This window comes from Ceratotherium simum, chromosome 26 (assembly GCF_057802395.1).
Source record: "Ceratotherium simum simum isolate JZ-2026a chromosome 26, ASM5780239v1, whole genome shotgun sequence".
Classification (NCBI taxonomy): Eukaryota; Metazoa; Chordata; class Mammalia; order Perissodactyla; family Rhinocerotidae; genus Ceratotherium; species Ceratotherium simum.
The window spans coordinates 4,207,348-4,232,555 of NC_141925.1; the positions used below are offsets into that span (position 1 = coordinate 4,207,348).

A 25,208-nucleotide genomic window follows, 5' to 3' on the forward strand; every position below is an offset into this window, starting at 1 on the left:
AGCCCGAGGGGGTCCTCATAAACACCGCTCTTACGGACGCTAGCACTTACCCCCAAGCACCCCAACCTACTCGGCGGACCTGGGAGCCGGGAGAGGTGCCGCGCGCCGCCGCAGGGGCGTGTCCTCCGCAGGCCCCGCCCCCGATGCGTGCGCGCGTCGGGTCGCCCTCGCGCCAGCCCGCTCGGCTGCGGCGGCCGCGGCGTATGAGGGAGAAGCTGACGGACGCGCGGACGGGGGCGCTGAAGGACGGCCGAGCGCACTCGCGACCGGTGAGTGGCCCGCGCCCTGCCGGACCATGCGGCGGGCTCCGCGGCGGGCTCCTCGGCGGGCCTGACCGGCCCGGGCCCTGGGGAACTGGGCTCGGCCGGCCGCGGCCCGCTGCGGCCCCGGCGCGGCCCGAGGGAGACCCGGTGGGCGGCGGGCGGCGGGCGGGGGGCGGCCGGAAGCGTGGCCGGGGAGGGAGCCTGGTTTGGGGGACCCCGCTGCCTAGACCACGTTTCAGAGGCCTGGGGAGGCGCGAGCCGCCAGTTCGCGCTGGTCCCCGTTGGGCGCCCCGCTGCCCGCGTCACGAGTGCGCTGGGCGAGGTGACCCCGGGGTCGCCGCGTGTGCACTGGGCATTCCCGGCGCGCGGGGCGGGTGGAGGGGTGCAGCCTCCGACCGCCCGGCCGGCACGTCCGTCTGCCGGGGGCCGCGAGGGCCCGGCCCTGCGCAGCGGGGGAGGTCGGGGCCCGGCGTGGCGGGCTGTGGGCGTGGGCCCCGGCTCTGCCCTTCTACCTCTTGACTCACCTCCGTCGGAAGGGCCTTTGAGTCACTGTCGTGACTTCACGAGGGACCCGCGGCCGCCGTGGTGCGGAGCGCAGAGTGGGAGGGCTCAACGCCAGGGGCAGCCGATTGGTCTGGGCGGAGAGTGTGCCTGTCACCTCCTAAGCGCGGCGCCCTAGGTGTACTGACTGCCCCGAAAGGGCGCCGGGACCGCCGAGCGCAGTCGGCACGAGGCCTGTGTCCTCCCGTTTACACTGTTCTGATGAACCAGCTGCTGTGGCCTGTGGCTGTTCGTCCTCATCGTGTTACCTTCAGGGCCTGTGAACCAGACAAGGCGGAGCGTGATTGAAAATAGTGAACGTGGAAGAGTGCTCTGCAGTTGAGGAAGCCCTCTCCCTCTCGGCCCCTTGCAGAATTCTCTTGAGTTGATGGTTTCCCCACTTGTAAAATGGGGTTAATGATGAGACTCGGGTTAAGTGACTTGACCTGCATCCCAAGAAGATGGTCCTGAACTTGGTCGTCTGCCTCCAGATCCCACGCTCTTTCCTAAACAGTTGCAGGGATTGGAAATGGATTATGTTACTTAAACTGTCTTCCCCTTCCCCCTAAACTGTCCTGCTAAGTAGAAGGAAACAGGAGCTTAGTGGTTTTGTGTATTGGAATTTCTAGTATGGTGTTAACCAGTATGTTTGGATTAAAATTTTAACTCCCATATTAAAAATTATAATTTTTCTCTTGTGAGGAGAGGGATAAGGAATATACATTAGTAAATCTGTACTTTATTCATTAGTTTTTTTCAAGAAACATCACAAGAGGAAACATCACAAGGTCACTAGGAGCTCACGGTTCAAATGGGCATTTACAAGTTTACTTGGTGAAATTGGAAAAAATTTTCAGATGCAGTACCTAAGCCAACACTGGTGAGGGTGTAGGGGTTCAAAGGGCTTTGGAAACACACACTCATTGAGTGCCCTCATCTAACTGGGGATGTAAAGAGGGAAATTGGTGAGTCCCCCATTCTTACTTGGTTTGCTTTTTTCCTTTGCTTGGGCCAGTAGGGTGAAATGCTGGGAGTCACCAGAGTCGGGAGTATGAGCTACTCTACAAATGCCATCGAGAAAATGAGTTACAGAAAATAAAGTATTCATTCATTGCCTTTAGCTCACTCCTCATGGAGTCTGTTGAAAAGCAAAACTGGACAGCTGGGGCCTTCAGGCTACCTTGATTTTTTGGTTTCCTTTTAAAAACTGAAGGGATTCAGGACAGTTGGGTTCTGTATCAGGATTGCACCAAAAACTGGAATATCACTCCTCCAAGAGGAAGATATTTTTGAAAATTGGAATTATTTCAGTGTAACATTTAGAATTCAGCTTGTCACTCCTTGGAGAGAAAAGAGATGAAAAACTTGAACTATATATTACCTCCTTATATATTATTGGCCATAGTTAACTAAAAAGTTATAAATAGGTATTTAATGCAATTGTTTTTTCTGATAGTAATCAATGGGAGAATTAAGAGGTTTGGGTCACATCTTTTGTGTTCAACATAGTGAAGGTTATCTGCTGTGTAACTCAATTTATTATATTGTTAGGTTTATTTGTGCAAAAACAGGATGAAAGCTCTGTCTTTTGTTGTAATCTGAATAATTTCTTAGGATGTTTTTGCACTGCTGAGAAGCAGTGCCATTACCAATTAATTCTTGCCAGCAATGAGAGAGAGAGAAATCTGTAATTGGAACAGTTAATATGACTGCTTATACCAAGATTTTCCCTTTTTTTCTTTTCTTTTCTTTCCTTTTTTTTTTTTTTGTGAGGAAGATTGGCCCTGCACTAATATCTATTGCCAGTCTTCCTCTTTTTGCTTGAGGAAGATGGTCCATGAGCTAACATCTGCGCCAATCTTCTTCCATTTTGTGTGTGGGACACCGCCACAGCTATGGCTTAATGAGTGGGTGTTTAGGTCCTGGCCTGGGATCCGAACCTGCGAACCGGGGGCAGCCGCAGCGGAACACGCGCACCCAACCGCTTGCGCCACTGGGCCGGCCCCAAAATATATATATATATTTTTTTTAGATTTTTTTTAGATTTTATTTATTTAATTTTTTCCCCCCAAAGCCCCAGTAGATAGTTGTATGTCATAGCTGCACATCCTTCTAGTTGCTGTATGTGGGACTCGGCCTCAGGATGGACGGAGAAGTAGTGCCTCGATGCGCACCCGGGATCCGAACCCGGGCCACCAGCATTGCAGCGCGCGCACTTAACCACCAAGCCACAGGGCTGGCCCTGTGTCTGTGCTTAATGTCATGTTTATCCTGCTTTGTAAGACTTTTTGTGTTTGCAAAAAGTCATACTGGTGGACCCAAAAGGAACAAAGTGGAGTGACTAGCTGCTGTAGGTTATGCTTTCTTGCCTTTGCAAGTGGTTTTTCCAGGGCATATGCCCAGATTTTAAAGAAGTCCACACATTCAAGTGCAAATACCTAAAGGTAGAAGGGCAAAGAAGAAGTGCTCTCTGCCCGTTTGGCAAGTATGTATTGCCTCTGTAGTGTGCAGAGTATTGGCACTGAGGGGTGTGCAAGAACAACAGTAAACCTAGCATAGTCCTTGTTCACTAGGAGTTGGCAGTCACCCTGGGGAGATGGGAAACAGTAAAATCACTTTCTAAGGTTTATGATTGTCGCTCTGACACTCAGTATTCTGGGAGCTCAGGGAAATGAAGAGCTGAGAAATGGAAAAGTCAAGAACTTGAACCCACTGGAGTTAGGTAAAAGACAGACTAGGAAGAGAAAAAAAGGAAGGAAGCCAAAGAAAGGGGAAGATCTCTTTAATAAGCACTCAGGGTGCTTACTAAAAACATTACCCACAAAGAGAATGTCTCTCATAAAAAGACTCTTCTAGAATAGGGATTCTTAACCTGAATTCTGGGTCCATGGGTGAACTTTAGGGGCCTGTGGTTGCTCAGGAATGGCATAGGCAACATTTTTTATATGTGATTGTCTTGGAGAGAGAGTCTGAAGCCTTCATCTGATTTTCAAAGGGATTTGCAACCCAAAAAAGGCTATTGATGATTATATTCTGGCAAACACCCTTGCTACTCATCATCAGAAGTGCCTATCTCTGAATTTGTATCTTCAGATGAGGAGGTATGTGGGTGGAAGCTTAGAGACAGAAACCCTAGAATTGCTTTGTAAACAAACAGCCCCTGAGCACCAGCTGTCATGGGACATGCATGAGTGCGCGTCCCTACATACACAGTGGTCTAATCTGGTTCCTAGGAAGGGGGCAGCTAAAGCACCCTCACTGATGAGTGTGGGTGAGGCTCCAGGTCTGCTCTCAGGGACCTTACAGTCAAGTGCAGCTGATTCGAGTATGCACTGCTCCATAATACAGAGTTAGAGCTAGAGTGTTGGAAATGGAGTGAGTTGAAGACACAGAAACCACATGCTTTTTGGAAGGTCAGGACATTTTCAGGAAGCTGCTGCACTATTGGAAACAAGGTGTGAAAGAGTAGAGGGAGCCCTGGCTCAGCAGCTGGAAAGCCCTGGGCAGGTCCAGGAACAGTGGCTAATCTAGGACCAGTTTCCCTTTGGACATACAGGCCTAAGAGACTGTCCTAGAGTTGCTGTCACTTTACACATGCAGAGGAAAATGGAAGCTGTCTGTTTCAAAGCGAGTGTCCTAAGCCTGCAAAGGCTGTCCACAGCCTGCAAACTCAGCTGAGCTCGGAATTCCTAAGTGCACCGGAGGAGCTGAGTTCTTGAGTCCCCAGCCCCCACTACCATTTTAACTATGGACGCTCCACTGTACTTGCTTTATGTATTGGCCTTCTGTGTAGGGTTTGGTTTGAAAAAAGGGTTGAGCATACCTCTCAGAGCTCCGGAGCACATGATTCTCTGCTCTTTCTTGGCCTATAAGCTGTTGGACAGTTGCCCTCCCCATCTTGTCTACCTTCTTTTTTCCTAAGGTTATTCATTCATTATTGCCTAATCATGTCCTTAGTCAACAGTAGATGTTCTGGGTTATTTGAATTTCTTCTCGGTAATGATTAATGGAGACAATGATGTTTGACCAGTTCTGGGGACCTCTTGGGAATTATAGGCATCCACTTCATGTATCTTTTTTTATAATTTTATTTATTTACTTTTTTCTCCCAAAGCCCCAGTAGATAGTTGTATGTCATAGCTGCACATCCTTCTAGTTGCTGTACGTGGGACGCAACCTCAGCATGGGGAGAAGCGGTGCGTCGGTGCGCGCCCGGGATCTAACCCGGGCCGCCAGCAGCGGAGTACGTGCACTTAACCGATAAGCCATGGGGCCGGCCCACTTCATATATCTTTAATTCATGTAGTTTGTGGGGGCTGCCTCATGGAACAGGAAGTTATTAAATTTTACAGTGGCAAACTGCTGTTTGGTTTTTTTCTTTTCTTTTCGGTAAATCGTGATCCTTGTATTTTGCTTTTTTCCCTTGCAGTAATGATAACCTAATGCCTTGTTGCGTTTCCTCCAAATGTGCTTAGAGACAGGATGTGGGCTTGTTACGAGATTGTACAGCTATTGCCTTTGGGTCAACCCCTTCCCTAGAGTAACAAACATGAAGAGAACACTGCTGCGAAATCCCTTCTCTAAAGCCATCTGGGGAATAAAGGGTGTTCACAGAGCTGGACATCAGGGAATGTCAGGTGGTTTGTGTGTGCGTGGGCTGGAGAAGTGCTGACAAGTGTTTGTTACTGTGACTCTTAAAATTTTGCCTATACATTTCTTTGAAAAAGATGAGTAAGGCAGTGTTCTGCTCCTAATCCGTCTTTCAGAGTCCTTAAAACAAAATCTAAAAGGTGTGTTCTCAGTAGCTGTATCTGGAATGTAAGGAAGCCAGTTTAAAGCCAATGCAATGCAACGTTTCTCCTTCAAATGTGAAACAGTGAGTTATTTGAGCACAAAGCATCACATGCTTGGTGCCCCCATAACGCCCATCTCACTCTCTACCCACTATCAGTAGAAATTTCTACAATAAAAATGCTGCTCAAAAATGCTTACTGACTAGCCAGACATTTTTCTTATTTCTGGGATTCACTTTTAACTTTCTTCTTTGTTATCTGCTCTTTGAGAATACCTCGATTTTGAGACTACCTCACATTCTGGAAATTATTCATTCAGCAAACCCTGATTAGGTGCCTCATGTTGGGCAGTAGGAGATAAAGAAAAATGAGTTGGAAAACAGATGTGTAAACAAACAAATACTGTAACAGGATACAAGTGCTATAATAGATCATAAAAGGCTTGCTTAGGTAGCTCTTAATGTAATATCAGGCCTCCAAGATCATCAAGCTCATCGTTTTCTAGACCTTATTTTTAGAAGCAGCACAACCCCATTTTCGGAGGAAGTATAGCAGAGAATAGGGAAGCCGCTTTGGCTGAAATGGCTGGGGGAAGCCCATAGCTTTTCATGCTTTGCCTCCTGTTATATGCCATCCTCCCTGCAGCTCACTGACAAGTGCCTCTTGTTTTATGAATGAGGACGTTGGAGTTCCAGGGAAGTCATATAACATAGCTAGCTAGTAACAGACCTGGTAGTAGAACTTAGTTCTCCTGATTCTTTTTTTTTTTTTTTTTTTTTTTTAAAGATTTTATTTATTCATTTTTTTCCCCCCAAAGCCCCAGTAGATAGTTGTACGTCATAGGTCCGCATCCTTCTAGTTGCTGTACGTGGGACTCGGCCCCGGGTTGGACGGAGAAGTGGTGCCTCGGGGCGCGCCCGGGATCCGAACCCGGGCCGCCAGCATCAGAGCGCGCGCACTTAACCGCTAAGCCACGGAGCCGGCCCTCCTGATTCTTAACCTACTTGTCAGTCAGACACTGGACTGATAAACAATAATTAGATTTCTCACAGTTTTATGTCCCAATCCACAAAGAAGTCAGTAAACACATTTCTGTGAGGGGCTTCACCTCTGCTTGGCTTCGTTACTGAGCTTGCTTTAAAGGTTTCGCCTCCTAGAGATCCAAGTACAAATCAGTCCTGTTCCCAGGAAGGTGCTGTGACCCTTTTCATTGTCATCTGTGGACAGTGCCAAGTGGCCCCACCTCCTAACAGCCTCTTCTGTTTTCTGGTGGAAATTGAGTTTCCCAGAAATCTCTGTAAAGGATATTTGATGAAGGCATGAAGCATAGTGCCAAAACAAATCTCATCTTGTCTCTCTGTAAACTGATGAAGAGCTGAGAAGCATATTAGACTCATGTCTCTTCTTGAACTACTTTAGCACTGCTTCTGAGGTTCAAGCAGGATTTCTCAGCCTCTGTGTTGTTGACATTTTCGGGTGGATAATTGGTGGTGGTGGTGGTCCACGTGCAGACTTGTGCTTGTGCTTTCTGTGCATTGTGGGATGTTGAGCAGCATCCCTGGCCTCTGGCCACTAGATGCCAGTAGCACAGCCCACACCCCAGTTGTGACTACTCAGACATGTCTTCAGACATTGCCAGATGTCCCTTGGGGGCAAAATGGCCCCCAGCTGAGAACCACTGGGTTGGAGATTGATTGTCATGAGATATAAATGCAAATCAAATTTGTCACAGTATCAAGTAAATTTTTCGGTTACCTAAACCTTTATTTATAGTGATGAGCTGCTCTAAAGAAACAAAACCATAATGTGCTCTGTTCCCCATCTTGACTTTCTGTAGCATTAAAGGGACTTCACCTAACTCATGTTCAGAGTCTCCTTGAAAGAGTTTGAACTATCTTCTTTTAGGTCCTTCGCAAAATTTATTTTGCTAGACATTCCAAGGTTTTTCTCTTCCTTTCTTGGTATTTAGTATTGTCAGAATACAGAAATTTTATCAGAAAACAGAGATTCTTCATAGTGAGCCTTCAGCTCAAAGTCTGTGACCACAGGATAGATTTGATGCTACCTGTAGGGCCTTTCATATAGAGATGGGTATTTCCATTTCTTTTCTAAAAGTATATGGGAACATTTGTTAACTTTAAACTTGAAATGACACTTTCTTTAGTTTATTAATCATCATATGACATGTAGTTTTATAAGTAATTTATTTTATTTATTATTATATTTATTTATTATTATATTTATTTATTATTCTCATACCTACCTTGCAGAGTTGTTGTTACTATCCTTACAGATGAAGAAACTGAGACTCTTTTTTTTGTGTGTGAGGAACATCAGCCCTGAGCTAACATCTGCCAATCCTCTTTTTTTTTTATTGCTGAGGAAGACTGGCCCTGGGCTAACATCCATGCCCATCTTCCTCCACTTTATGAGACACCGCCACAGCATGGCTTGACAAGCGGTGCGTCGGTGCGCTCCCAGGATCCGAACCAGCGAACCCCAGGCCGCCACAGTGTAGCGCGCACACTTAACTGCTTGCGCCACTCGGCCGGCCCAGAAACTGAGACTCTTAAGAGGTTAAGTAGCTGGTCCAAGCTAAGGCCACCTGGCTGGTATACAGAAGAACCAGGGTCTGTTCTCTGTTGTACCTGACTGGAGCTTTTTTTTTTTTTTTTTTTTGTGAGGAAGATCAGCCCTGAGCTAACATCCGTGCTAATCCTCCTCTTTTTGCTGAGGAAGACCCGCTCTAAGCTAACGTCTATTGCCAATCATCCTCCTTTTTTTCCCCAAAGCGCCAGTAGATAGCTGCACATCCTTCTAGTTGCTGTATGTGGGACGCGGCCTCAGCATGGCTGGAGAAGCGGTGCGTCGGTGCGCGCCCGGGATCCAAACCCAGGTGGCCAGTAGCGGAGCACAGGCACTTGACTGCTAAACCACAGGGCCGGCCCTGGAGGCTGTGCTTTAACCACATCCCTGTGCTGCCTCTCGGCCTTTGTGTGGCCAGTGGATTCTCCCTTGGCTGGGCTTAGTTCAGGTAACATTTGTTGGGTGCCTACCATATGTTGGCTCTAGAGATCATCTTCACTCATTCACTCAACTCCTTTGGTGTTGTGTTGTGCAGAAAGGACTTCTGTGCATATGCCTGCTATTAAACTTGTTGAACCCATCTTCTAGAAACTTTGAGATGGGGGGAATCAGTCTCCACGTCATAGGATGTATTGTTGTTTGTTGTTAGTGCCCTGGAGTTGATTCCGACTCCTAGTGCCCCTGTGTATAGCAGAGTGGAACCCTGCCTGGTCTTTTGTTTGTTTGTGTTTTTGAGGAAGATTAGTCCTGAGCTAACATGTGTTGCCAGTCATCCTCGTTTTTGCTGAGGAACCTTGGCCCTGGGCTAACATCCGTGCCTATCTTCTACTTTATATGGGATGCCGCCACAGCATGGCTTGATAAGCAGTGCGTAGGTCCACGCCTGGGATCCGAACCTGCAAACCCCAGGCTGCTGAAGTGGAGCGCGCAAACTTAACTGCTACCCCACCGCACCGGCCCTTTTTTTTTTTTTTTTTAACCTGAAGGCAGTTTATTAACAGAAAACAATTATTTGAGGAGGCCTTTTCACAGATGGCAACCATGGCGACCCCCTTTCCTGTGGGTGCTATGAAAGGGGATGGGGGTGACATCCTCAATCTGCCCCATCTTCATTCCAGAGCGGGCCAGGGCTCTGAGGGCTGACTGGGCCCTGGGCCCGGGGGTCTTGGTCCTGGTTTCCTCCTGTGGCTTGGAGTTCGATGTGGAGGGCAGTGACGTGCAGCTGCTTGCATCTCGGCCGCGTCCTGAGCACCCAACATGGCAGCGTATGGAGAGCATTCACCTCAGTCAGCCTTCACCTTCATCCCACCACTCACACGGCAGATGGTTTCCTTGCCAGAAAGATCAGTGACATGGACAAAAGTGTCATTGAAGGATGCAGACAGAGATGTGGCAGACACCAAATACATTTTCTCCTTCAGCCACCTGAGGTCTGAGGCTGATGACCTGTTCTTCCTTCTTTTCCTGTCCCTTGCGAGGTGCCATTTCTGCACGTCTTCCCGCCCAGTCTTTTTGCGTCATCCTCTCTCACCTTCCAGCGCTATGTCAGATAGTGCTCTGCTGCTCTTCATACGGTTTTCATGGCCAATTTTTTTGAAAGTGGGTGGCCAAGTTCTTCTTACTAGTCTTTCTAGTCTAGAATCTCTGCTGAAACCATGATGGGTGACCCTGCTGGTATTTGACATACCAGTGACAAAGCTTTCAACATCACAGCAACGCGCAGCCACCACAGTATGACGGCTGACGGATGGTGTGGTTCCCTGACCTGGAAACAAACCTGGGCCGCTGCAGTGAGAGCACTGAATCTTAACCACTAGACCACCAGGGCTGGCTCATAGGATGTATGTATACTGAAATACAAACACTTACATTTGTATCTAAATTAATAGTCACATATGGCATTTATACAGACACTGAGTTACTGCCAGTGACTGTTGCCTGGGGAGGCTGTATCCTGGGAATTTCATACTAGTGAGGAAAGTAAAGCGCATAGCTGTGGAATTTCACACATAGACCAGGCAGAATAATGCATAATGATCTGTTATCTCTTCCCTTTGATCCTAGAAGGCTTCACTGAAGAGCTGGAGTATCTAGAAAGAGAGTTTAAGGACATTTTGCTAAGTAATCACTGTGCCACTTGGATTTTTTTGCCTTTTAAGTGTGGTTTTGAGGGATGTTGCAAGTAATTTGTTACTAATGGTGAAGTTTATGAATGTTTTGTGTTTTAAAAAAAGTAAGTTTTATTGAGTTAAAGATTATCCCTGTAAGTCAACTCTCATTCTGAGAGGCTTTTTAGTGTAGAAGAGACAGCTGCTGTTATAACTAACTGCTGGTCATTTCACATTGCCTGCAATATATTTTCTCGACACTCCAGCCCCTGGCTGTTCCTGTGGGACGTTGTCATTCAGGTACAAATCAGGCCAGATATACTGAGGGAGGAAAACAGTTGAGAACTCTCATTCCTAGGAGCTGTTGTTGCCTCGTTCATTAATACAGGGAGCCAGAGAGTAGGGTGGCAGCAGGCTGACTGCTCTGTGCCCTTGACCACTCCTCCACTGGACGCATGGCCTGCCAGCAACGCTGGGGAAGCCGAGCCTCTTACTCTGAGAAAGTCCGATAGCTGCTGCTGCTGCTGGTCCCCTGCCACCACAAACACAAGCCTGTGGAAGAGGGGGCCAACCCCTTGGAGTTACCAGTTCTTAGTCTGGGCTTGTTTCCTTGCCCCCAGTTAACCCCCCACTCCCCACCCCCACGCTACCAGAATCTAGGCAATTATTCTGAAAAAGGCTGAGAATAATACCTAACTCCCTAGGCCTGTGGGAACAAGATCCTTTACAGGTCCAAGTGAGATATAGGAGCCACCTCATTAGATTGACCAATGTCTTGGGCTTATAGAGTTGCTAATCTTATAAGAAGTTTATGTTGACATACTTCTTATGCATGACACTGCTGTTTCCAAGGCAGAATATATTTTCAGTAGATAGAAAGATAGGACTGAATAGATTTTAAACATTCAACACATGGAAGATTCTTTTAGATTCTTGAAACCAGATCTTCTATTTCTCGGTAGTTACTATGGTGATGGGTGTTATATAGCTGTGCAGACTCTATTGTAACCTCCCCTTGGTGCAGGGATGCTGGAGCCTCTGGCTTCATTGTCCACTAAGGCCTGGCAGACCTGGCTGCTTCCCTCTAGGCACCAAGTGATGGGGGATGCCATCCTCCCCTTTGGGACCAACCATCTCCAGCCTTGGCCTACCCTGCTAGGGCTTGCCAGAGAACAGTGTTCTCGAATTGCCGTGTAATCTGAGTGAGCCAAGGTGAGTGTTGTGGGGATGGGCAGCAGCAGATTCTGGATCTTCAGATGGGAGCCTGAGCATTTACTTCTCAGAAATCATACGATTCAGCTCACTTTTCATACTAAAAAAACAAATGGCACTCAGTGGCTTAGAAAACCCCTCCACTGCACGCATAAATGCAGTGTAGTATAGCCTCGCTTTACATGTTGCTAGTAATCTGTGGTGACACCATACTAATCTCACATGCATGTACCACTGAAAGTTAGCTGGGGACACAGGAGAAATCACTTTGCATTCAGGATGACTCAGGTTTGGTCCCAGCTTGACTGTTAACACTCTGGGTGACCTTGGCCATGTTACTTAATTCTCTTGATCTTAGTTTCTTCATAGTCAATGGGACCCTGCTTGAAAGTGACTTAGCCTGGTGTGCCCAGGTTTGTTAGACTTTAGTCCAGTGCTCTTCCTCTGCACCACCCTCTCCTGGGTGAACTTGAAGGCCTTCTGCCCCTACAGGGATGCTGCTAAGGCTCTGTCAAGCCTGTTTGTAGAGAGGAAAGCACCTGGGAGCTGTTAGCACTTCTAGGTTTTCCAAAATGGAAATTCAGCAGAAGTATCTTTACTACCCACACTCTCCTTCCACCTCCAAATGCTGCTGGTAGTCATCATTTATGAGAGAACCTGAAGCCACAGGTGACAATTGTTGTACCTGAGTGAAGGAAAATATGACTGACTCTACTTAATCCACAGGACACATACTTTCAAGGTTGTTCCAAAGTTGGATAATTTTTGCTTGATGGTACCTAGGGGTGACCTCGTCAGCATTTCCTCTGTTACAACCAGCCCTGTGGGATGTCTGTTGGTTAGGCTTTGTTCTTATAAAATCATGGCCTAACAGGTTTAGAATTCAATCAGAGCTTCAGCTCCCACCCACCCCGACCTCCCCGGAGGTGCTTCTCATGGGACTAGAGTCTGTCTTCCCAACCCTGAGACTGGGTCCTCTAATATAAGGTGAGGTGGCACTCGGAACAGGGCGGGTCTTGTATTTATTTCCTTCATGGTAGAAAGTGTTCTTTACCAGGACTCGTCTTCACCGCCAGCAACAGTAGACTCCTGGCCCCTTCTCTGAGCTCTTTTCGGTATTTCAGGTTTGTCCTCGGTGTCTGCTCTGAATACTTGCTCAATTGTATTTCAACATGCTAGAGATGAGCTCACCTCCTTCCCCAGTAAAAAAAAGCCTGCCAGAGAAGTCTTGGACTTCCTCAGTGATGTCATTTTTTGAGGTTACTAAGAGGCTGTGCCCTTAGACGAGTTAGCAGTTGTTTTGCTTTCTGGTCGCTTGTTGCCCAAATGTGCAACTGTGTGTTTAGTAAATCTGACGCAAGAGCTTTGTGTCCTTAGCCTCCCCACTTTTCCGGGATTCCTTGTCTGAAGTTACTCTTTATCATGAGGTTAATAGTCATCCATTCAATGAACTGTGGGATGGAATTCACTCAGCGATTAAAATGAAAGGGGTGACGCTTGTGTTTAAGATTTCCTGAGGAGTGGCAGCACCAGAGTTCAGAGGAGACTTCAGGCCATTTATTCTATAAACTCGGAAGCTGTTGACCTAGATGATGTGATTTCCTCAGGGTTTTGGAAGGACCCTCTTATCAAGTGCCTTGTTGGGTTAGAGCTGATTCAACCCCATCCACTGCTCCCAACATCTGGCTGAGCAAGCATTGAGCAGCATCTGCAATGTGTTTTCTTTCTTTCTTTTTTTTTTTTTTTTTTGAGGAAGATCAGCCCTGAGCTAACATCCGTGCTGCTACTCTTCTTTTTTTGCTGAGGAAGACCGGCTCTGAGCTAACATCTATTGCCAATCCTCTTCCTTTTTTTTTTTTTCTCCCCAAAGCCTCAGTAGATAGCTGTATGTCACAGTTGCACATCCGTCTAGTTGCTGTATGTGGGACGCGGCCTCAGCGTGGCCAGAGAAGCGGTGCATCGGTGCGCGCCCGGGATCCGAACCTGGGCTGCCAGTAGTGGAGCGTGTGTACTTAACCGCTAAGCCACGGGGCCAGCCCTGCAATGTGTTTTCTGATTGCAGTGGTCACATGTCTCACCTTGGAAAGAACAGATATTCCCATTTCCTGACATTGCCAGAGAATGAAGGCTGAGTCAGACATCCTCGGGTATGACCTGCACAGAATTATCTGTGGATTCCACATTCTTCTTCAGTGATTCATAATCACTCAGCTGCTCATTTTCATCAGCAACTTTCTCAATAGATCATCAACATTTGAGGCAGCATTACATTTTCATGAAACACTTATACACACATTAGCTCATTTAGTTCTCACAGCACACTTGAGAATGCGGAGCAAAGAGAGTTTTGTTACCCTGTTTTATGGATAAGAAAATTCAGCCTTCAAGAAGTTATGACTTACCTATAGCCATGGAGCTACTAAGCATTGGGACTCCAGATCTCAAACCGAAATCTTTCTGGCTCTAAAGACTATGCCCTTTGTGCAGGGCCCAGCTGCCTTTCCATTCCCGAAGGTGAGCTGGGTCTATAGCAATAATCACCAGTAAGCGGGAGCCCAGAAGTGGCCCCAGTAGACTGACAAGTCCACTGAGCCCCCCAATACCCCACTTTGTCCCCCCTCAAGAAGCCAGTCTTCCTGAGGTCAGAGAGCAGGGCAGGGCCAGTCAAGTGGCTGTTTACCTGAGGTGGAAAACAGGTCAGACCTCCTTTGCACATCCATTTGCTGGATGGGATGCAAATGGCTCTTGATGTGGGGGTTTAACCCTTAACAAATACTGGATTTTAAACAGTGCTAAGAAGAACAAGTTCATCTCCACACTGCATCCAGGAACAGGGCTTCTTCCCCTTGTTGAGAATTTCCTGCTGTTTTAGCAAGGTCTGAAAAGCTCACCCAGTGTCTCCTAGGGTTGATCAGCTAGTAAACAGCTCTGGGTTCATTCTCAATTCCTTTTGTATAACTTAACATTTGTTATAAAGTGGTTTCATGGTCTTTGTCTTATTTGATCCTCCTAATAGTCTTCTGGTATTGAACGCTGGGCAGGTATTCATTCCATTTTACAGGTGAAAAAGGGAGAGAGCCAAAGAGATTTGGAGCTCTGAAGATATGTACCTTCCTGCCCCTGGCTTCCTCTCTCCTGCTGCTCTTCCCTCCACAGTAGCCCTAGCATTCTTTGTTCTCCAGATCATATATAGGGTTATAAGTAGGGTGTTAGAATTTACTCTTTTATGTAGACAGATATTCAGAAAAGAACTTTAGTGGTGGATAAACAATGTATTTGTTTATGTCTGCTGAGGCCTGATGGGAGTATGTGACACCATTAAGACTTGACTTGGCCAGATTATGGTATTGTTAAACAGTATCAGGTATTCTCACTTAAAGGTGAAAAGCCTTTAGGGGGATATAAAGAGAGAAGGAAAAGATCCTGTAATCCAGGAAAAGGAGTTTGGAATTCTTGTATTCTGTGTTTATCATCTAAAAAACATTTATGGGGCACATATCACACATGATTTTTAAACTGTGACCTTCCTGAATGTCACAACGTAAGTGGGTGGGGTGGAATCACAGACAAAGATGTATACAAATGAAAGGTATTTGTTCAGCCGAAAGAGTGGAAAATACACACACACACAGCCCTGGGCTGTGGAAGGAAGCTGCACCAACGACCAGGGACAGGCCTTCAGACGAAAGAAACCAGAGGCTTCTTTACCTACAATACTGGCTAAGAAAAGAAGCCAGAGCCTGATGGAGTGCCTGCCTTCACAGGCAACACAGGTGAGGGGCAGCCTTAGGGCTGGGAACTGGGGTAGTAGACTTGGAACTGGGCCTGTGTGGAGGGATCAGAGAGGGGCTGGGGAGCCAGTGCCCAGCTCTGATGTGGAGAGAGCAGCTGAGGGCAGGGACTGCAGGGGAGACCCTGGGCTTGCTGGAGCCCAGGGAGGGGAGCAGTGGACTCTGGGAGCGTAGCAGAGAAAACACAACACAGGCAGGCCCATCCTATAGGGCCCAGCAGGAGCCAACCACCTGGGTCCTATAGGATGAGAATGGCCTTGGCCGGCTCTGAGGCACGGGAAATATTCATAAGTCGGTAGTTAGAAAATCCACACCAGCAGAGAGGGGGAGAGAGAGAGAGAGAGAGAGAAGGGAGGGAGGGAGATCTGAAGCAAGATAAAACCAGATTTCATACAAGTTGATTCAGAGACATAGTACCCAATTAAATTTCTATTATTTTACTTGGTATTTTAGAATTTAACCAATATTTTCTTGTTACCCATACACACCGTCTTCATTTTGCTAGCTTTCTCAGTAGGCATTCCATTTGTGCATCTGAAACAGTTACCAACTCAGGTTGGAGACTCCCCAGGGTGCAGAACTGTGAGTGATTTGGAACATGGTATTGGACTCTGAGAATCTGAGTCTGAGGGAATCTTGATAATGTGTCTTGTGGGAAGCTTTTGGTTTCACTGGGGAAACAAGACAATGGCACTTGTGGAAGCCGAAGAGTGATCACCTCTTATTAATGTGATGCCAGTTCTATACAGCAGTGAACTCTGAGCCGCTAACAGCCTTCTAGGAAGCAGGCAGGGACTCCTGATGCCCAGCCACAAGCTGTTCAGCCAGGAGGGAGCAGCCCCTTAGCTTCCCTCTGGCTGTTTCGTCCTCTGCGCATGTGGGATAACAGTGCTAGCTCATGGTGTGGGTATCTGATGAAGTACAGTAGCTGGTCACAGTCTAATGTACCTATTCCAGAGTCAGGCGGAGAATTCCTGTTCTAATTCCAGGGCGCTGGTTGCCCTGCCTTTCCTTCCCTCTTCTCCCACCTTCCTCTTGAGTGCTGGCCCAGCTCAGCAGTCTTCTCCCTTCTTTCAGTTGTGGTTTTCCAGGGCAAAGAAAAACAATGAGGTTGAAAAAAGAAAATTGTTATAGATGAAGTCTTCATAGTGCCTTTTTGGATCACCAGATGGGGGATGAGTGATCATGTAGTCCTTAGATTATGTTTCTATCTGGCTGCAGTGCACTAAGCTAACACCTTCTGAGTTTGATGGACATGAGTCTCCATGGAGGAAGATTTAACATCATTGAATATGTCTCCTCTTTCAGAAGCCCTAGTGCCTTGAGCCTGCAGTTTACCAGGAGCAATGGCTTTGAAACAGGTGTTCTGGATCTACTGGGCAGGACTACAGGAACCTCTTTTGCTGGAACGAACATGGGTGATAGGGAGGTTGTTGCCACTTTTGTAAGATCACTTGTGGGAGTGAAAACTAGTAGCGATCAGGTGAATAGCTAGGAGTTCAGGAATTTTGAATTTATGGAGGTAGATTTTATAAACAGAGGGTCACAGTTTTCTAGAAGTAGAGGAGAGAGAGAGCAACTTGATTTTTCTGGAATTTGTAAGAGCAAAGTAAAGCGCCCAGGGGACTTCTTGATGAGTAGTTAGTGCAGTACAGGGTTCTAGCTGGTTTGCTTGGTCCACTTCCTCTTTTTCTGTCTCTCTGTCCCTCTCTCCCCTTCTTCCCTGTCTTTCCCTCCCCCTTTTCAAGAGAATTGAGCCACTTTATATAAAAAATGGAGCCAATTGGCTAAAAAGTCCAACAAATAACAAGTATTTATAGCTTTCCAAATTTTCTTCCTGTCAACATCTGTATACTTACATAGTTTTGCACATAGTTGTAGTCAGTGTTTGGGTCCTTTTTTTTTAACAAATAAGTTTATGTACACTTTTCCATGCATGGATGCATCCCATCAACTTGTTGCAGCTGTGCCAGGATTCCATTGTTTACTGTTGTTTGTGCAGTCCTACCCTGTATTGTTAGGCTATGTGACTTCCTTTTTTTTCTTTTTTTGGTGAGGAGATCAGCCCTGTGCTAACATCTGCCAATCCTCCTCTTTTTTTGCTGAGGAAGACTGGTCCTGGGCTAACATCCGTGCTCATCTTCCTCCACTTTATATGGGATGCCGCCACAGCATGGTTTGCCAAGCAGTGCATCAGTGCGTACCCGGGATCCGAACCGGCGAACCCCGGGCCGCCGCAGTGGAGCGCGTGCACTTAACCACTTGCACCACCGGATCGGCCTCTGGGACTCAGTATTTTTGCTGCTGGGGAGGGATAAGCCGGTATCTATCTTTCCTTCAAAGCAAAATTGTTAAATCATGTTTTGAGTTTAGAGGACTGTTGAAGTAGTGGACAGCAGGTTACTTTTGTGTGTTTTTTTAACAGCATGTTGTTGGCAGTATGCATTAGACCATTGCCTGCCTGCCTGCTTCTTTCCTTTGGGTTTTTTAATTCAACAAGTGTTTGTTTTCCAGGCTCTGGAGCTACAGCAGTGAAACAGACAGCTGTGGCCCTGACCCTGGGGCCAGAGTTGGGCCTTCTGTGAGCTGGGAGGAGAGAATTAGTGGCTCTCAGGCAGGACCAAGGTGGAAGAGGGTGTGCAGAGGGTGTGCCTAAGGGGAGACTGGCACAAAGTGCTGCTGAACAAAAGAAAATGCCAAGGTGGGCATCTGTGGAAGCCAACATTCTCTTCCCGTGTCTGTGTTTTATTTAAGAGAAGCAAAAGGCTTTGTTGCTTGAGCAAGACTACACCCTCCCAGAGCATGCAGTTATTATCCCAGTGAAACAGTTAATGATCAGATTTAATCACGTACACAATCACTATTGTGAAGCATGATAATTAGGTGCGAGAAGTTTCTTACCACAGTTGGTAACCGAGGTAACCAGGTTGCACTTGTTCTTATTTTTGCCTACTTTTAGTTTCACCTGTAACCAGCATGATGGCTGCAGTCCTCGGATGCCTGGGGTGTGACCTCAACATGGCCAGGTGTGCCTGCCACCTGTCTAGAGGCTCTGGGACGTTTTACTGCACCCTTCCTTCCTCTGGCCGGCCCAGAGCTCCCATCCCAGCACCCTCTTCTCTCTGCAGCCTGAGTGCTGAGCAGCTCAGGACAAATCTTGGCTCTCACGGTTCCCAAGGGTGTGGAGCTCAGATGTGCTTTCTTAAAAGTCTGTAAAATGAGATTAGCATGGACAAGCCAGTGTGGGGCTTATTCTGAAGCTGGCAAAGTCTACCTTGGCCCGTGAGTAAAAGGAGTCATAGCTGGGCAGCCTTACACCATCTCTGTAGTCTGTCCCATTTCTACTTTGTTCATATTGTTCCTTGATCTAGAGGCCATTTCTCTCCCCCACCCCAAATCCTGTCTGTAGTTGAGGGTCCTGGGTAATTCCTCCCTTCTCTAGGAAGCCTCTCTGAATACCCTTATCTCCATGTGATGACCACCTACCTTTGCGTTCTGGACTTAATGCACCATACAGTTCATCAGCATTATTGGAGAGGAGAGTATATCTGATTTGCAGTCAAGAGAAGATCCCATTTTCTATATATTTTGCTATTTTCTTTTTTTTCCCCCAGCTTTATTAAGGTATAGTTGACAAATTGTAATATATTTAAAGTGTACAGGTGAGAATGCTTAAAGATCTACTCTCAGCAAATTTCAATTATGTAATACAGTATTATCAACTATAGTCACCATGCTATTCATTAGATCCTTAGATAATATTCATCTTTTTTTTTTTTAATAATTTTATTTATTTTATTTATTCCCCCAAAGCCCCAGTAGACAGTTGTATGTCATAGCTGCACATCTTTCTAGTTGCTGTATGTGGGACGCGGCTTTAGCATGGCCGGAGAAGCGGTGCGTCAGTGCGCGCCCAGGACCGAACCCAGGCTGCCAGCAGCGGAGCGCACGCACTTAACCGCTAAGCCACGGGGCCAGCCCAATATTCATCTTATAACTGGAAATTTGTACCTTTTTACCAACCTCTCCCCATTGCCCCACCCTCAGCCCCTGGTAACCACCATTCTACTCTCTAAGACTTCAACCTTTTTTTTTTTTTAAGATTCCACATGTAAGTTATACCATGCATGTCTTTCTCTGTCTGGCTTATTTCACTTTCTGCTATTTATTTTCAAAGCATTCTGGGACAACATCAGTAAGCCTCAATCAAAATACAAGTACAATCAATCATATCTGGTATTTACTGAGTGCTTACTACGTGGCGGGCACTGTGCTAAAAGTCTTACCTTCCGTGTTCTTATTTAATCCTTCTTGTCATTAATCCCATCGTGTAAATGCTAAATGTAAAGGCAAGAGAAGGTTCAGAAAGATCGTGCTGAGCGAACCATGCATTATAATATCCCAAAAGCTAACGGAGAAGATATAACTACATGCTTAGAGAAAACTCAAAAAGGATATGAACCAGCACATTAACAGTGGTTATATCTGTGGGCTGAGAGACAGTTTGGTTTTTGTTTTCTTCTTTATACCTTTGAAGGACCATTTCTTACACGTCTTGCCCCCCTTGACACCTATTTCTGGATGGACACCTAGAAAATGCTCAGTGAATAGATACTGGTTGAGGTAGAGAATGAAGGTCTCTTCTTTCCGTGTCTTGATTTGGCCCCAACATTGGTAACTCTGGTTTCATGAGTTACTTTAGTTGCTGGTCAGTGGTGCTGCTGTTCATCATGCACTGCCGGGGTGGAGGATGAGCTTATCGTGTTGTGGGACTGTATTTCCCTGACTGACGAAGGCTCATCCTTGGCAGCAGGCAGCAGGAGCTGATTGGCCAACTTGTGTGTTTTCCTTCAGCCCTGCGGAGTCTGGAGTAGGCTGGGGAGTATCTGCTTGCTTGGTGGCTCGGTGTAGCTGAGCAGTTTGTCGGGTGCCTTTCGAGCTGCTCTGCTTTAAAGCAGAGCTGCTCCAAACAGCCTGGCTTAATGTTCCAGTTAGTGCCCAGCTCTGCTGCTCTCTGCACAAGGCCACCCAGCCCTTAACAGGTAGGACAAGCTGGCCTCAGAAGCGCTTGCTGCCAAACTCAGTGCTGCTGTACCACTGCTTTTTTTTTTTTAAGCTTTATCTGTGATGTTTTATTATGTTTTAGGTAACTTTTAATTTTGATATAATTTCAAACATACAGAAAAGTTGTAAAAATAGTACAAAAAAACTCTTGTGTACCTTTTGTCCAGATGCACCATCAGCATTTTGCCTCATTTGCGGATGTCCTCCCTCCCTCCCCAACCCCGTCTCTCCATATGCATATGCATGTACACACGCACACAGGCACACACGCACACATTTTCTGAACCATTTGATGGTAAGTTGCAGGCGGCATGTCCCTTTACTTTTGAAAACCTCAGTATGTATTTCCTAAAACCAAAGACATCCTCTTATACTATCACAGTACAGTTATAAAAAATAGCAAGTTCAACATCATTACAGTGCTATTATCTAATGCACTGTCTATATTCAAATTTTGTCCATATTCAGATATGGTCACGGTAATGGCAGAGCTTTATTTTTAAAGAAAACAGTCCTGAGGCACATGGGTGACTCCTCTGTTATGTTGGCTCAGAGGAGAGCAGAACCAGCAGGTGCTTGGGGGAAGTGACTGCTGTGGGCGCCACATCACCAGCTCCTTGTGTCTCTACAGGACCAGAGAAGTGAGAGCAGCAAGAACTACACTTGGCAACCATGTCAGCAGAACTGGAGACCTCAGAGGGGCTGGATGAGTCAGAGAAAAAGAGCTCTGGGGCCCCAGAAAAAGAAAACCACACCAGGTGAGCGATGGGGCTGGCTGAGTTGAGTCAGCTGAGCCCAGGGCCTGCCATGCCCAGCACACCTGGCTTTGTGTGCTGGAGGTACCAGCGTGCAGTCAGAGTCCCTGCTGTTGTAGCCCCCAGGAAGGCTGATTGGAACTGCAGAGACAGCATACAGCACCCTGGGCTGCTCAGCACTCCCCCATTCATTCCCTAGGAGGCAGGAGAGTTACTGCCAGGACTGCTGAGTGATAGCATTGGACGGTACTCCTGGTCCTGTAGGTTAAAACCCTCAGCGTTTTGGCATCTGGGGTGAGAAAGGGTAATCAGAAGCAAAGCTGGCACCTCTTCCAGTGTCTTCCACCCCTTAGAATGTGGGAGCAACTCTAACTCCAGAGGTTTTTCTTACTGGCTAGGGCCTGTTCACTGTAAACCTCAAGTTACTGGGGTCTATTCTTCATCGTTCTTAGCCTCTCTTTATAGCCTTGTCATTGGCAAAGTTCTTTTTTCGTATCTTGAAATAATTGCTAATAATAAATGACTCTCAGGATGTGGGTGATAGGAGCTAATCTCCTCAAGAAGCCAGCAGAGGCTGGGCTGCGAGAGGCCAAGTTTTTCTCGCTCTAGTGGATGATCGTGTAGACACACATGAGCCCCTGCCCAGTGCCACCATCTTTAGGGTCATGTGTTCTGTGGCTTGTATGGTATTGGCTACTGGCATCTATTGACACAACTCTATCCTGTGTAATTTTGTTAAGCAGCACAAACCTAGGTCTCGGCTCCAACCTACCCAGCCTTTGTTTCATTCTCATCCTCCTATGTCTGGGCCCAGCCATATGTAGTCCTGAAGAGGCTGTGAGTCCAAGGTGGGAGGAAGGCAGCAGGGCTGCCCTGGGAGATCCATGGTCAGTCCTTCACGTGACATGGCTTCCAGGAGACACATTCCCCAAGGCTGGCTGTTCCCTGGAGAAGCCAGCAAACACTGGGCTGGGACTAGAAGTGTGTGTTTCTTCAGGCACTAGGTGGCCACAGAAGCAAAGCATTTTTCATTTGGGTGATTCAAAGAGACATAGATACTGTTGAGAGTAGGCCACAGCCATCCCACATGTCACCCAAGTCCTTGAGGTAGACTCACGTTTGCCTGCCCTTCGCTCCCTGACAAGACCCTGTGTCCATGCTGGAGTTGAGTTTCTGAACAGCTCCTGCCTCCAGCTCAGCCAGTGGACACCCTGGAGCTGGGAAAGGCTAATTCACACATGCACCCATGCACACACACACACACACACCATCTCTCCACAGGATGGGTGACCTCTCCGAGCTCCTGAAGGAAGGGACCAAGGAAGCACACGACCGGGCAGAAAACACCAAGTTTGTCAAGGACTTCTTGAAGGGCAACATCAAGAAGGAGCTATTTAAGGTTTGTGCCCTCAGTCATGGACGGGTCAGGTTGGAGGCCTTAATCTCACAAGAAAGATGCCCCTGGAGCTGCTCCGAGGGGGAAGCTGGGCTTTTCTCCACACTCCACTCTTTCTTGATGTCAGACTGTGGTTTTCATGGCTTAAATGGAATAATGTAGTGATGTAAAGGAAGCAAAAGTATCCACATTCCAAAGAATTCACCATGTCATTCCTTTAGGAAACAAAGCTTCCTGGGTGTGTGAAATAGTTCACTGTATAAAAATGGGCCTTTGGGGGTTGGAAAGGGGGCTGTTGCCCAAGCCTTTGTCTCTAGCTGCTTGGATGTGGTGGGCTCAAGAGTTGCTGGCCAAGGCCCGCAGCCCTTTCCCATGGTCTTCCCCCACCCCCAACAGCTGGCCACTACTGCACTTTACTTCACATACTCAGCCCTCGAGGAGGAAATGGACCGCAACAAGGACCACCCAGCCTTTGCCCCCTTGTACTTCCCCATGGAGCTGCACCGGAAGGAGGCGCTGACCAAGGACATGGAGTATTTCTTTGGTGAGGACTGGGAGGAACAGGTGCAGTGCTCTGAGGCTGCCCGAAAGTACGTGGAGCGGATCCACTTCGTGGGGCAGAATGAGCCGGAGCTGCTGGTGGCCCACGCCTACACCCGCTACATGGGGGACCTCTCGGGGGGCCAGGTGCTGAAGAAGGTGGCCCAGCGGGCACTGAAACTCCCCAGCACGGGGGAAGGGACCCAGTTCTACCTGTTTGAGAACGTGGACAATGCGCAGCAGTTCAAGCAGTTGTACCGAGCCAGGATGAATGCCCTGGACCTGAACCTGAAGACCAAAGAGAAGATCGTGGAGGAGGCCAACAAGGCCTTCGAGTACAACATGCAGGTACTTCTGGGGGCCAGGAGGGAAGGGGGCCTCTGATGACGGGAGCCAATCCAGAGCTCCCCGAATAGGCATGAGTGCATTAGGACAGATGAGCTATAGTCTGCCCAAGAGGAAGTTTTGAGGCACCAAATAGGCCATAGCATTCTGGTCTTGAGGAATAGACTTCCTTTTTAGCAAGGGTTGCTATGAAAAGTCCTGCTTGATAAGTTCAGGGAGAGAACCAAGGAGAGTGAGGAGCATAACTCAGATTACAAGTAGCCATTAGATGGGGCTGAGCCTGGGGAGGTTGATTCTGTGCTCAGAGCCCAGACCAGCACTCAGCACCAGGAGAGTCACCCTGCGGGGAGTGAAGTGCCAGCCTGACCACAGGCCCGTCACCTAGTCTGACGTCAGCAGGACTCCAAGGGCCACTCAGGATGGGTGTTCCCTGCTGGGGCCTCATTTTCCCATGTTCTTTTTCTATCCTTTCTTGCTAAGAATACCCAGCGGCTGGAAGTAGGGAGGTCTGCATGCTCACAGGGTGTTTGTGTGCAGTGCTTTTGCTTTCTCCTGTCTGTGCCCTGATAGTTTCAGTGCCCATGGAAGATCCACCACAGTCGGCAGCTGTGGGGTGCTACACCTGCAGCACAGGTGCAGCCAGCCCTCCTAGAGCTCGTGCCAGGGCAGTGCAGCCACCCCTGGTGCTGATTGGGCTGCTGGTTTGCACTCTTGAGCAAGCGTCACCTGCACCAGCTCCCTCTGCATGAGGGAGAGATTCTTCTCTGAAAGCAGAGTGTACACAGTGCAGTGATGGCTGTCAATGCTCTGTTACTGCAGATATTCAATGAACTGGATCAGGCTGGCTCCTTGCTGGCCAAAGAAACCCTGGAGGATAGGCTCCCCTTGCATGATGGAAAAGGAGATGTGGGTAAATGCCCCTACTACGCTGCTAAACAAGACAACGGTAGGTGTTGTGTGTCCTGAACCCCCTCACCCCCCTAGGGCGGGCATGTTAGCGTCCCCCACTGATGCCTTGTCCCCTGTTGGTGCTGCTATACAGGTGCCCTGGAGGGCAGGAGCTGCCCCTTCCGAACAGCCCTGGCTGTGCTGAGCAAGCCCAGCCTCCAATTCATTTTGGCCGCTGGCGTGGCCCTGGCTGCTGGCCTTTTGGCCTGGTACTACATGTGAAGGACCCATCATACCACGCTGGCGCCCTCCTCTTGAGCGACCACGGGCCCGCCCCCACCTCCACCTGGGACTAAACTGCCACCTCAGGTGACTTTTTTTTAATGATGGGTTTGAGAAAACAAGCAACCAATAAAAGCCAGACGCTGACGCCTCTGCCTGTCAGCATCCTCTCTGCAGGTCAGATGCTGAGCTGGGTTGAGGCCCCACCTTCCCTGCAGCCCCCAGGTTGTGGCACCAGGAGCAGCTGATGCAGCTCACTGGGCTGACTTGGGCCTTTGGAACCAGCTCTGCTTGCTGGGCACCCACACCTTTGACCTGAGGCTTGTTCCCTTTGTTCTTCCTTGATGTGTTGGCATTTAGGTGGGGATCTTTACCCTGCTGGGAGCAGAGCAGTCAGCAATCCCAGGCTTCCATAGATCTGTGGGTGGGAGGGGGGCCTCCCCAAATGCTGCTGCTCTACTGTGGGTCCTCTCCCGTGGGGGAGGTAAGAGGGGCAGAGGCCCTGGGAGCTCCATCCTGGGTAGCCAGTCCTCATTCCTCTCAAGCAGAAACCCCTGAGAGGGCGTTGTTCAGCTGTGGCCTCTCTTCTCTGCCCTATGTAAATGCTACAGCACTCAATAAAGTGGACTCTGACAGTTGCCTCCC

The 25,208-nt window shown here is 48.0% G+C and overlaps 1 protein-coding gene and 1 pseudogene across 1 annotated transcript; one reads left to right on the forward strand and one right to left on the reverse strand.

Annotated features, from left to right (window-relative positions):
* Window positions 1-166: 166 nt before the first annotated feature.
* Window positions 167-25,201, forward strand: HMOX2 (heme oxygenase 2). The gene is made up of 6 exons (XM_004438109.3): window positions 167-269; window positions 20,989-21,115; window positions 22,394-22,511; window positions 22,905-23,396; window positions 24,213-24,339; window positions 24,436-25,201. The coding sequence occupies exons 2-6, from the start codon at window positions 21,030-21,032 to the stop codon at window positions 24,561-24,563; spliced, it is 951 nt and encodes a 316-aa protein (XP_004438166.1). The 5' UTR covers window positions 167-269; window positions 20,989-21,029; the 3' UTR covers window positions 24,564-25,201.
* LOC101395269 (small ribosomal subunit protein uS11 pseudogene) lies at window positions 9,209-9,678 on the reverse strand (annotated as a pseudogene).
* Window positions 25,202-25,208: the final 7 nt, after the last annotated feature.